The sequence below is a fragment of the Fukomys damarensis genome, unplaced genomic scaffold (assembly GCF_012274545.1).
Source record: "Fukomys damarensis isolate Sample0158 unplaced genomic scaffold, DMR_v1.0_HiC HiC_scaffold_7, whole genome shotgun sequence".
Taxonomy (NCBI): Eukaryota; Metazoa; Chordata; class Mammalia; order Rodentia; family Bathyergidae; genus Fukomys; species Fukomys damarensis.
In genome coordinates this window covers 30,657,260-30,671,153 of record NW_022900919.1, presented here as the reverse complement: position 1 = coordinate 30,671,153, position 13,894 = coordinate 30,657,260, and the positions used below count along the sequence as shown (strand labels likewise).

Below are 13,894 nucleotides of genomic sequence, written 5' to 3'. Positions count from 1 at the left end.
AAAAAAAAAAAAAAAAAAAAAAAAACCTAAGGAAAAAAGCTTCATTTAAATCTCTGTGAATAAGAATCAATGAATGTTGGTGTCATATGAGATTTTTCTAACTTTGATATTTCAAGTAAACTGAATACAGAAGCATATAAGTATTTCCAGTGACTTCTAAGTGTATGGACAACAATTAATAATTTCACCATTAATTATAGTACTATATCTTTCTCCTCAAATTTTATATGAAAATTTCTAAAGCCTACAGTATAAATAAAGCCTTTTTTTCCCTATTAAATGTTGTCATACGAGTATTTTGGAGGTAATAATATACAAAAACATTATTCTAAGTTGTAAGTGACAACAGACAACTATGTTCCCTAAACAGCAATGTAACATTAACTTAGAGACCCCTGAAGCAATAAAATAAAGTGGGAGTGGGCCTTTGTTATTCCACTTCAGTATTTTAATCACTTTAGAACCCCACTCCCACCCCACACACAGAGCACAGACAGGATATAATCTCTAAAGAATGCTGTATGAAGGAGAGGTTTTCATCTTAGATATGACATTTGGAGAAGCTGGGCTCTAGAGGGACATATAATTTTCTGAAATGCCACTGAGAGGTTGGGGTGAAGGACAATGTGTAAGTCCTTATTTTGTGGCCTGACCCAGGAAAAGAGAAACTGTGTGTTTTAACTTTCTTTCTAAATTAAAATGCCCTAAAAATATTTTTATTGAAATAAATTATGATGATGGCATCATTTTGGCCTTCTGATAGTCTAATAGCTCACATGTCGGTACATAAGAATAGACAGTGAGTAATATGTTTAGAATATCATAACAACCTTTATTTAAGACACCTGAGCTGTAATACTTTATCTAGAATATGTGAAATTAAGATCGGCATGGTGTTTGTGGTACATGAGAAAATTTCACTAAATGAATTCAAACAGGACACGTGGCATGGCATGGCACTGAGCATGAAAGACAAGCATTCTGCACTAACTCGATACTGTAGCAGGCATAACCATAAAGCATGCCATCATATTATTAGCCAGCATTTGCCAAGGGTAAAAATGCACCTGACACCTTACCAGAAAGCCATGTGGGCCCTGTCACTTTCCTTTTCAAAATTTATAACTGAGATATATAGGTTTAAAATTTCCTGCATTAGATAAATCACTTCAAATCCTATTTATTCTTGGTAAAGTGAAAATCGCAAACTTAAACTCTAGGACTAGAGAAAAAAGAAAATTGATTCAATCTTTGCTACTGATCTTTCTAGCTAGATAAGCCATCAAGAATTATTTGATGAACTGCACATCAGCTCAGTATACTGTTATAAAATTTCAAGGTGCTCCAGTCCCACCCCAAAGAAATTTTTAGAAGTGTGCATAGGTAATTAGGAGATTTTTTTCTTTTTTTATCATGGGGAAAAACAAAGAGTCCTATATGGACTCAGTCTGTCCTTCCTACAGGAAATACGGAAAGTGTGTGAAATAACTAGACAGCAATTAAAGACAACAGATTAAGTCCATGGTACCAAATGAAAGGTTTTATAATAACTGCCCTCTATTTCAGATTAGAAGAAGGGACAGAAGTGCCCTGACAGCAATAGTGGCAGCAACAGGGCAGACTGGAGGAAGGAGATCATCTGTCTTCCATCAGAGGAGCTGTGGTCCCCAAGATGATGGCGCGGACACCCCTGTTGCTTTATATCCCTCTATCTGTCCTGTCAGTTCTTGGTCCCGGACATGGGCTCAGGCACACAAAGTAGAAAAAAGAGTAGAATAAATAAAGCTCCAGATTTCTAGACAGAGGACAGAATGAAGAATATCCAATGGAACTGGAAAGTTCTGGGGAGCGAGGGAAGAGGGAAATGCTTAGAAAATGTACTTTACAGAGTCACGTATGAAAGCCTGGGCTCATCATTATCTGTGCACACAAAGATTTGATTCTCAACAACACCGAGACTGAGAACTGAGCTATGAGACAGGCACTTCCAAGGTCTCAGGCTGGCCAACAAGTGGAACATGCATTGCCACTACAGAGACTTTGAAAACTAAATAGACATTGGAATTGGAGCCAAAGCCCGCACCAACCAACTGTAATAAGACCTGAATTCAACCAGATAAAGTGTAGGACAAAAGCATCAATGTTTCCCATGGAACTTAAATAAAATCCAGCCTCAACATAATATTCAAAATATTCCAAGAAAACAAAACAAAACAAAACCCAACCAAACAAAAATATTCCGGGATACAATCTATTATTAGTCAGCAAAGAAAACATCCAGAAAATTTCAACATGGCAAAAAACAATGAATGTAAGCTAATGCTGAGATGACAGATATTAAAATTACCTGATAAAGATTTTTGTTACTATAAATATGTTCCCACAACTGCTTCAGCACTCTTGAATGGAAAGATAAAAAGTTCAACAATGAAATAAAGATATGAACAGTCAAATACACAACAAAAAAAAACCCTCATTGTATGGTCTGAAAAGCACAAGGCGGAAGACAGAGAAAAAGTCAGTGAACTTGATGGATCAAGTGAAATTAACTAATCTGAAGAGAAAAAAATTACCAAAAATAAACAGCCTCAGGGATCTGTTGGACATTACTAAAATATCCGATTTTCATGTTATTGGAGTCCCAGAACAAGAGGAAAAATATTATAGTGCAGAAAAAAAAATTGTAAAACAAATAATGAATGAAAACTTCCCAAATCTGGAGAAAAACACAAATCTATAGGTTCCAGAAGCCTGAAAAACTTCAAACAAATAAACTGCAAGAAATCTATACAAAATACATTGCAAAACTACTTTATAGATTATAAAGCTTAAGAAAGAACAGAGAGATTATAAAAGAGAGAGAAGTGAAACAAAGGAAGAAAACCTAAGAAGAGACTGACACATGATTTCTCCTGTGCTGAAGTCTGTGCATTAAGAAACTATTTCAATATGATTGGCTTTTGTTGGTTCTCATACTCAAACATGCATGGAAACCACTTACAGAAACTAGAACCAGGCCACTTGGGCCACATTCCCAAGTTTCCTAACTCAGCAGGTCTAAGATGGATTTGGCGTCTAAGATGGATTTGAGGTCTGAGACAGATTCTGACAGGTTCTCAGGAAATGCTGATGCTGACCTGGGGAACCACACTAGCTTTGGGTGTAAGAATAGGTAGGGCTTTAACATTCAAAAATAGCTGTTGAATCAGCTCATGTTAGTGACTAGAGTAAGATTTTCAGGTCTCTAATCTGAGGAAGACATCTGATGGGCTCCTAGGGACAAATACAAGGGAATCTACAGGGAAAAGACACTAGTATCTGCTATCTTTGTGTAATGCCCACAAGGTCACTTATATTAAATGGATACCTTGCCCAAACCACTGGAAGATCTATTTCTCTTTCTAGTTCCACTAAAACTTTTTTTATAAAATTCTTTTTTAATTTGTCACTGAACAACTCAGAGCAGTTCTCCAGCAGATGAAAATTTTATCAAAAGCACCTCAGCTCTACTCTACAGACAATCACCTGTTCCCTCTTTCAGAGTAGCTGAATAGATGCAAATATATTTTGGCACTCAAGCATAGCACATTCAAATGCACCTAAGTGTGAATTTCCCAGATGCAGTTTCTGTAGCACTTCTAAAATGAGAGATGGATGTTCACTGGAAGTGATAAACCAGCTAGCAGACTAAAGGACTTCACTGATATGAATGGAAAAATTAACAACCGTCAGCTTTAAAATAACATATTACAGTAAAAATAAATAATTAAAACAAGGGATTTGTTCCCAGCAACTGGAGGACAAATGCTGAAATAGCTGTTGAATTACAATGTACTTGATTGTTGTACCTTTTCATAGTAGGTATATGGAGAAAGGAAAAATATAGGGTTTAAACCTCCATCATGAAGAGCTCCAAGTCTGAGAGTAAAACATGGTGAATCAAATTCATATTTTTCTCTTTATATGGAATTTTTCTATGGACTCTGATTATGGGATTATGGCTCTGAGGTGAGCCAAACTTTGGAGAAAACATCAATAGAGAGACTGGTTAGGTATAATGCTATTTTTCCTATGTACTCAAAAAGGACAAGGAGAAAAGCATCCTATGGCCAGGCTTTGGCAACACAGAGGAGTAATATGTCATTCAGTCCAAGTTCGCAGCATTAGCAAGTGCTCTTCATTTTAGTGAAATGAAATGGTTTATGAATCTGGAAGAAGACAGTTTACAGACATCAGTGCAAAACTTGCCCCTAGTTGTGACAATCTGTTAAATTAGATAAACCTCTTACTTGACATTAACGTGTGTTAAGTAATCTAGATAAAGAAGTGGTAATTACTACTTCTGGTTTTTAATGGGACAGCTCAACTAACACATTTCTAAATGAGAGTAATTTACTAAGGAAGACATCTGAATATCAAATATTAGCATATCCTGGAAATTGGTAGTAGAACTAGATGTTGCTGGTAATACAAGGCATATGAGGAAGCCAGTTAATTGTGGAATCAACATAGCTAGAAATCATTGTAACTTTCATCTGCGTTTTCTGTTCCTGCTATTTTTTCCTTCTATAAAAGGAAAATGCTATTTTGACCATGGATCCAATTAATGGGCCAGACACTAGCGAGGTCAATTCTAAGTACCAAGACACAGTGGGTAAAGAAGAGTCCTATGCTAATGACCACTTCAATGAACCAACTCTGAGATTAGGACAATAAACGTGGGAGGCCAGGATGGATGGATTTCATAGTCCTCAGGGACTTGGGTACAATTCATATCTGGCCTGGAAAGCCAAAGAGATAAAGCAGCACAGACATATGATTTAAGTTTCAGAGGGACAAAGCATGCATGTAACCATGAGTGGTCATGAACAGTGTGCTGTAATTTTTTGGTGCAGTCTTCTGTTCTAATATGGCAGCTACACAGCTACTCCAGGGTCCATTTCTAAAAGTTTGGCTTTCATCTGTTAAATCAGCAGATCTGACTTTGTAGAAATTACCTAGGCAAGAGAGTATGACTGTAAATAATGCTATAAATAATTTACATTTTTTTTCATGGGGAAAAGTCAAAATATGGTTTTGAGTATAAAAATCCTATTGTGTTTAATCCAGTTCCACATTTATTCTAAAGAAGTCTGTACACTTTTCCACTTTAGCCTTTTTTCCTTAGTAAAATCTTAGATATAGGTGATAATCTATATGTAGGGTTGCAAACCCTACTAACTCTTACCCCTCCCTCTCCAGCAGCCACTCTGCTTCAGGCCCACTCACATCTTCATTTATACTGTACACCGTCTTAATCACAAACAACAGAAAATGTCATTTTGTGTTTTAAAACTATGCCCCAATTCTCACGGTGATAGTCCTCAAATATCAAGATAGATTAGGTGAAGGATTCGAATCCTTAATTTCTGGAAGATTGTTGATATTTTCCCCCAGTTAGGGTCTTTCACTGTTAAAGTTTGTGTAAGTAAAACAAGAAAGTTACAATCTTGCTCTGCTCATGTACTCCCTTGAATCACAAAGTTATCTTGCATTTCACTGCCCTAAAACTTGTTAATGACATTTATACTCAGTGCACAACATTTTAACACCTTGGAATAAAGCATTTTTATGTCAATTTCTTTAAGAGTGATATTGAGAAAGCTGCTCAGCAGTACAGCAAAATACCAGAGGAACTCAAGCCCATCTGATCTGAAAACCATGGCACCATGGTAATAAAACAATTAAGAGCATCCCTCAGGGAAAGACAAGTCCAATAATTAACCTTTGATGCCAAGTAGTGCTACCACTTTCTTAGCATAAGTCATATCTATGATAGTAAGATCAAAATGTAGTTCTAACTCGAGCCACTAAACTGAATACATATATTCTTTATATGAACTTTCCAATTAGGCAAAAGTTTAAAATACTTAGTAAAAATATTGCATGGGTGATGCAGTATTTATCTACTGAGCTTTAATCCACAAGATAATTAGAGACATAAGTAATTTCTTCAAACTAAATAAACTAGAAATCCTTTTTTTTTTTTTTTAAATGAGGAGTGAAGAGGGTAAAAAGATAATCCCCAAACTACCTGTCAAGTTCCAGGCATACCCATATTAAACATTACATACCCTATAAGGAACCAAGGCTCTTTGGAGATCTGGCTGATTCCAGGAAGAGCATAGAAAGTACAAGATGAACTTGGAATATAATGTGTAAGAAAGTAAGCAAGGGCTCACAGAAGGAAGATAAGCTTGAAGGACACAGCTTGAAGGAACTCTAATTGGCCAAATTTGGGACAATTTGAACATGAAAATAAATAATGGTAAAAGATACAGAGCCGACTGCATAAATAGTAAGCTATGCATTCATAGATGATTTAAATAAATAAATGAATAAGTAAAGGGCAAGAACAGAAAGCTTTTATTATAGAAAAAAGCCAATTGATAAATGTAGACGAAATAATAAAACCACCTTCTGGCAACAATCAAAATAGTAACTCAGAAAAAGAATAACATATGAATTCTAAAGCCAATGGGTAAAAAAGTATGACAAAGAACATTTACGATCTCACTTCACAATATGTTTTTTTAACAAGAAAGCGGGTGAAGAGTAGCTTCACAGTGGCAAAGCCTGGCCAGCTCTGCCTCAACCAGGGGGCACAGTAAGTAAATGAGAATCATGTGATGGGACAAGAAAGACATAGCTATCAGTTCTCTGATGTTCACATACATACATACACAATGAATCAATCAGTGGATTACGATAAACTATCGGATAAATACTACATCTATGTAAGGGGACTCTACAATGTATCTGGTCTGCACTTTTCCAAACTGCCTCAGTCATAAAGTCCAAAAAAGACCAAGCAACTGTTCCAGACTGAAAGAGCCTGGAAAGATGTGTCAACAAGATTCAAATCATAATGCTGGACTGATACGGGACACTTTTGAGACAAATGAAAAAACATGAGTAGGCTCCCAGGATTGGTGATGATGGGAATATACTAACCTGAGTTTCGTAACTTGGGTATTGCACTGTAGTTATAAAGGAAAACATGACTTTGTAAAGAAAATATACAGTGACATATTCAGGAATGATGGAGCAACACTACAGTTAGGATCTTGAATGTCCTCCAAAAGCCCATGTGTCGAAGGCCTGGCTCCAGGATGGCATGAATGGGAGGTGGCAGAACTCTTTTAAGAGATGGGCCTGGTGGCAGATGTTCAGAGAGAGAGTGCGCCCTTGGACAGGACAGAATTTGAGCCCCTTCCTTTCCTCTCTTTTATTTCCTGGCATGAGGGAAGTAGTTTTACTCTGCTGGGATCAAGATGTGCTGCTTCTCCACAGACCCCATCTAATCAGTTGATTGTGGGTGGGAACCTCCAAAACTATGAGCCAAAATAAAGCTTTTCTCTTTACAAGTCTTTGCAAGTCGAGTATCTTCCATGATTGTCATGGTGGTAGAAAGGTAACACAGACACTTATTTTCAAATGGTTCTGTAATTAAAAGGTTGTATTCCATTCTTGCATGTTTTTTCTAACATTGAAATTATTTTCAAAGATAAAAAAGACACAACACCAAATTCTCTATGTGTAACTATTCATAAAAGCATAAATAATGTAAATAAAAATCTTAAAAGAAACCCTTCTGAAGTATTGCATTTGAGAAATAAATTTTAACTTAAAAAAATCCCTTGATGTCATTTTCCATAACAGCAATAACTTTTAAGATGACTGCATGTATGTTCATGTTTAATTCAACAAGAAAATGAATATTTTAAAAAAGCCCTCCAGTAAAACAAGAGAAAATAGCATAATAAACCAAACGGTCTTCACCTTTTTAGACCTAATCAGTAGTTCATTCTAAGATGTACCTGTTCTCACACTGCCTCACTGTCTTGTTTTCTTGAATACATAAAGAACTCTGAAAACCAAGGACCAGATACCTTGATTTAGGTGTGTGGCCTCCATGATCTGGACACCATTCACGGAGCATTGAGACCCACTCAGGGGTATCAGAGTCACTGTTCCTCCAGTGTTTTCGAAGACACAATGTTCACTCTCTAAATCAAGGCCATGGAGAACTAAATTGGAAAAACAAAGAAGAAAGATTTTATTGACCCCTTTGGTATCTACCACTCTGGTGTCCAATCATTTGGCTATTGATTTTTATATCTGGAACACTCTCTTTTCTACAAAAGGATTGTGGAGTGAACATTTATGCTTATTAAAATGTAGGACTTCTGACAAAATGGAGGTACCATTAGACTGCCAGCTCAGTGTCCAGACAGCATCTTCATAAGAAAACAAGTTCTGGGACATCCATTTATTTTTCCCTCAGGGAGAGAAGAGTCAAGTAACCTGTCTGAACTGAGTGCCACTGAGCTGCTCTGTTCGATTCTAAATAAATTTCTTCTAGAAACCACCCAAAGCCCACAGAAAAATGGAAGAGCAAAAGGGCTCTGTGGGTCTAGGACTTAGAATGACCTCCATACTAACAGATAACATATCCAGGGACAAAAGCTAGAGGCAAATTTGACCTGGCAAGGATCTCAGGAGGATCAAGAAGTCTGCAGAAGCTGTGCCAGAGGCCCTTGGCCACAACCTGTGTCAATTCTGAACCCCTTGCAGCACATGGTCGCTAAGATTTACCAAATCATGACTAATGTTACTCTTGCCTGAGGAATGACCAGGCACAGATTAAGTGTATGGTTTGAGGCAAAGTTGTTAGCCAGTAACTCAGGTATACAGACCAAGCAGCTCCACTCCCTCTAAAAAGTATACTACTGAACTTCTCTGGGCACAAAGAATATAGAACATGTGTTCTTACCAGTGGTCATCCTTTACAGCTACCCTGAAGGTCAGATGCATAACTCAGCCAGAGGCCTGCTGCCAAGGCCTACTCAATAACACTTGAACCTGGGGACTTCTGGAGTTGGTTTTCAGCTCTCCCAGGCTATCCACAGTAAATAGAGAATACACATAGGAACATGCTGGGATTGGCTTAATAGCTTATATTTGGCAACAAAACAGGTTCAGACAGCAATTCTCAAAACATCTGAAACAATATAATTCTTCCCCTGTCAATCCCTTCCCTGCTGCACACACAGCTACATCCACCACCACCTTCTCTTCCACAAAGTGTCTATGTGATAATCTGGAAGCTGGGCTGGCCTTCATCGGCTCAGCCCCAAGCCCTGGTTGAGCTTTGTGAAGACCTCTGGGAAACATGGCAAATGGGGCCTTCTTATGTGTGAATGCTATGGTGTCTTCTACTGTGTCATCATCTACATGCAGATAAGTGTCTATATGCTTCCCTAAAAGGGCTGTAGATTCTCTGCAGTCTTGGGCATATTTTCATCAATTGCTATCTTGCTTTGACAACTGAAAAACCCGATAGGAAGAACTGTATGTAGGGTGGTAAAAGGAATTCACATTTCCATTTTGTTCATTAAATTAATTGTAGCGTTATTTATTTGGCTACTGTTCAAAATTACAGAGATACATATACTGTATTGACCAATGATATACTTGAAAATATTTATTTTTTATAATTACGTCAGTGTCATTCAAAAGAAAGTTTTTTGTTAAATATGCTTTTAAAAATTCAAAGGGAAGAGAAAATTGATGAGTCTCACCAATATCTTGCTCCACTGAAGCATCTTCTCTACCAACATATGTCTGACCTTCCTGGAAAGAAAAGTTAAATAACATTTCTTAGAACAGGGGGCTTGCTTCTCCTCTCCTCACTAAAGCCAAGCAGCTTGACAGCTGATGGGATGGGCAAGCTGTGGGCAACAGATAGTCTCCTCGTAGAGAAGACTCACTGAGGCTCTGCTCAACAGCCCTAAGGCATGGAAATTGACAGTGCCACTCCCAAGGCTACTGCTCATCTATGGTTAAGCTTGCATCTGGCATGTGCCACCAGTGTCACTGATGTCCCTGATCCTTGCTGGAGAGGCTCTCTGCCCACGGCTGACTTCGTGTTGTTTCTGTTTGAAGATATGGTACATGGGAGGCCAGTACAGCATCATTCCAAGCTTAGGTCAGGAATCAGAGAGGACATTAAAATCAAGGTCACAGGCACAAGCATCAAAATGGAACTTTGCTTGCTGGACATGAGTAATCTACTCAGAACCAAATCTAGCAATAAATACAGGAGGCACAAACTTAAAATGACCATGAGGATCCAGGATGCACTACACACAACGAATTTCAGCTCTGGGCATTGTAACTTTTACTTCCTCTGTCTTTCTGCCTTTTTGTTCCCCGCTTTCTTCTTCCTTCTCTACAAAACAGAAGCAACTCATCATTTAGCTTTCAAACTACTGCACATGAACGTGGGAACTTCAAAAGAATCCCAATGAATTGTTGAAAACCCACAAAGGGCTTAAAGATTTTTTTATACAGTCTTTAATAGTTGTATTCATGGCCATAAAGTATTGTAATAAACCTTCCTAGTGTCTAAAGAGAAAATGGGAAACAAAATTAGAATGTTCCACTGAAGTAGGTCTTACCTTCAAGTGATATAGGATAATTCCAGTGCTCAGAAGGTCATCATCAATGCCAATCAGGTGAGGTAGTTCGGAATCCAAAACAACCCCAATCCCTTCCTTCCTAAGGGCTAGTGTCTGTTCCTATTTTAGAGAAAGGAGAAATGGCAAATGTTATTTGGGGGAAAGAGAACTTCATAGTAAAAAAATAATTTAAAATATTTCATTTATTTTGAAAATTCAAGAAAAATGAACACTAAGCTTCATGTTGAGATCCTGGAAGGTGGTAAGCAAAGTGAATATGGAAAATAAAAAAAGTTCAATACACAATGAATTATATAGCTTGATATATAACTTTTTCAAAGCCAATCTCAAAGGCCACTTTCCGCAGGAAAGACTTTAGGATTACCCACTACAAAGTAATCTTTCTTTCTTCTTCTAAACTTTTTACTTCACTTAAAATTCACAAGTTTCCTTGATTGCTGGCTTTTCTCACCCATTACCATAGTACAATGTGTATGTTCTTGAAAGCAACTCTCTGCTGTGCATTAGGCATCCTGGCATCAGAGGTATCTCTGTCTCCTGCATCACTGACCATTCCCCACTACTTACAAGTCTATTAGAGATCACCTACCAACAACCACTGCCCCCACCATCTCTGAGCATCTCCTGGCATCTCCCTCAGCTACCACCAATTTATGTGTGCCCTGTGAAAGAAAATCACTCAAAACATGAATCCCCAATTCCTTCCATCCCTTTAAACCTTCCATTGGGACTATCATCCTTAGGTCTCTGCCTAAACTCACCCCCTTGAAAAACCCATCTTGACTCACTTTACCTGCCATCCATATGCTGAGGCCTCTCAAAATCAGCAGAGAAGACCTCTTCTAAATCATATACTTATGCAAATATACCAGGAGTGTTCACTATCCCACCACTGGGACACAACACTGGCAATCTACGGGTGGTTGGCTCCAAAGCAGAAATAGTATGGTAAAAGGTTATAGCACAGGAAGGCTGTTCATTAACACAGCAGCCAGGAAGCAGAGAGATGAGGGAGGAGCAGCCAGAGAAAAAAATACATCCCTCCAGGTCACAGTCTCACATCTGACAAGATCCTGCCTCCTAACAGCACAATCAGCCATGAACTCACAAATGGATTATCTACTAATGATCACAACACCCTCATGACTCAAGCACTTTCCAAATACATGAGACTTTTGAGGAATATTTTAGATTTAGGCCATAACAATACCCACATAACTCAATAAACCTGTGTGGATGCCAAACAGTCAGCTCATCTTTAATACTAAAAATCACAACCCTGATGTACATACAGACTGGCCCACCACAGTAAACATCAACTTTCCAGCAGTTACTCAGACCAACATTCACGGCTATGATTCACTCCTTTTTCCAGCCTAAACCCTATATCCACAGCACTGATTCTCACCTTGAAAATATGGCCCACATCCAGTAATGTCAAGTCACCTGCACCAGTCTGCCCTGGAGCCAATCACAACCATCTTTCACAGTAATCTGGCCATCACTTATACCCTGTGATAACACAACACAGAAACCAGAGGATGTCACAGCATATTACTCCTCTGCTCAGATCTCTTAAGTGGCCTCCCATTTGACTGAGTTAAAAACCCAAACTCTTTCTGCTTCAAAAGCTTGACCAGACTCACTTACCAGCCTGCCCCCTCTCAGGACTTCATTCACTGCTGCTCCTTCTGCCTTAGTGTCATTCTATTCCTGCTCTTGCCTGAGAGCAGGGTCTCACAGTCAGCACTGTGACATTTATAACTCTTTACTCTTAGGCACTAATAGACACTTGGCATCACCCCTGGCCTCCATCCATTAGATGCTAGTAGCAAAATTGCCTTCCCCTAGGGTGGTGACAAACAAAAACATGTCCAGACACTGCCAAGTGTCTCCTGGGGGACCAAACAGGCCCCAGTTGAGAATCACTGCCTTCCCTACACACACATCATGGCTCATCACTTCTGTCAGTTTCTGTTCAAAGCCCCCTTTCCCATCCTCCATAGGGAACAGCAAGAACCAAGCTTCCTCATCCTCACCTGTCTCTTCCCTGTGGTCATTACACATGGTGTAGTCTGAACCTCAGTCCCATAACTGGGAAGGTACAGGCAGTGCAGGGCAAGGCAAGAAGCACACTCACTCAGAGCAACCCTCAGAGAGGAGCCTGGCAGAACTGTTTCTTAAGTCAGGCCCAACTGGCCCAGGAAAAAACACTTCTAATAGAAGGGGTTTAGGAGAGTTAAAGGTGAGAAGCAGACAAATTTGGGAAGAATAAAGGTGAGATTTTCAGTCTCAAGGTTGAGCTGTGCTGAGTTCAGCATGAGTCACACCCCAGAGCATGGCAATGTAGGAACAAGTTCCAAGCTGTAACCAGAGGGTTGCACGGAGCCATTCTTGGTGAATCTCCTCCTTCCCCTCCCATACATATCTCTGTATCAGTGCTACCGGAACATAACCACTATTCCTTATATTCCTGGTATGAACTAATGTTATTTTGATGTCATTCAGATATGCAAACAATGTACAGTCTACCACACTTTAGTAAAGGATCCAGAATTTTTCAAGTCAGTGTCAAAGAGGAACTGAAATCTTGCACACAAGGAGCTCCTAAGAGGTTCTGGCAAAGGACCATGAGGGGAGAAGAGTCCCTTAAGCCATCCTCTCTGCAGACCTTTAAGTCTCAAATGCATAGCTGCAGACCTAGAGAGTGAAGTGGCAGAAAAAAAAAAAAAAGATAGCTTAAAAAAACACATAGAAATCACCACTTGAAAGAAAGCAATTTAATTTAACAACCATTAAATAGCTACGCAGAGAAAATGACCGCTGCATAACTTAGATTCAAGAAAAGGAAATGAAGCATATCATTGTTCTTCAATTACTCCTTTTATCAGCCAGGCTCCTATTCCATGGCTCAGAACTTCAGGCTTTAAGGTGGGAGACTCAGTAACCTTGATTTACTACACCAAGGCCCTTGCAAATCTGCACTAAAATAAGCACTCTACATAAAACAACTCCTACTCCTACCACTCAGACACTGGTAGAATTCATGGTCTCCCTCCTGTCCATGGAATTCAAGCACAAGTAGAAAGTATGTGATTTCTCTTTTTAACGATATATATCATGGTGCAGAACTTAATCATACAGGTTTATTTCACAAAATAGTGTCCCCCTGGAAGGTGTGGTGGCTCTGGACTGTGACAGTGCTGCACACACAGGCAGCCCCATGCAATGGGCTGTTTCAGGCCTCTCCAAGTAAAAAGGAGAGTGACTATTTTCATAACTCTAGGGCCATATGTATTTTCTTTCTGTAAAAAAAAAGAGAGAGAGAAAGATAATAAGTTTCCCTCCTCTCCAAAAAAAAAAAAAAAAAA

The 13,894-nt window shown here is 38.8% G+C and overlaps 1 protein-coding gene across 13 annotated transcripts in view; it reads right to left on the bottom strand.

Annotated features, from left to right (window-relative positions):
• Window positions 1–13,894, bottom strand: part of Kif16b (kinesin family member 16B) — a 486,842-nt gene that overhangs the window by 349,659 nt on the left and 123,289 nt on the right. For 12 of the 13 annotated variants that reach the window (XM_010634116.2, XM_033761168.1, XM_010634117.2 and 9 more), the window contains 3 exons: window positions 10,503–10,622; window positions 9,624–9,675; window positions 7,932–8,069 (listed from right to left, as the gene is read on the bottom strand). In XM_010634116.2, the coding sequence (XP_010632418.1) occupies window positions 7,932–8,069; window positions 9,624–9,675; window positions 10,503–10,622 (310 nt within the window). The remainder of the gene's footprint in view (window positions 1–7,931; window positions 8,070–9,623; window positions 9,676–10,502; window positions 10,623–13,894) is intronic. The other variant, XM_010634114.2, reaches the window with a different exon arrangement.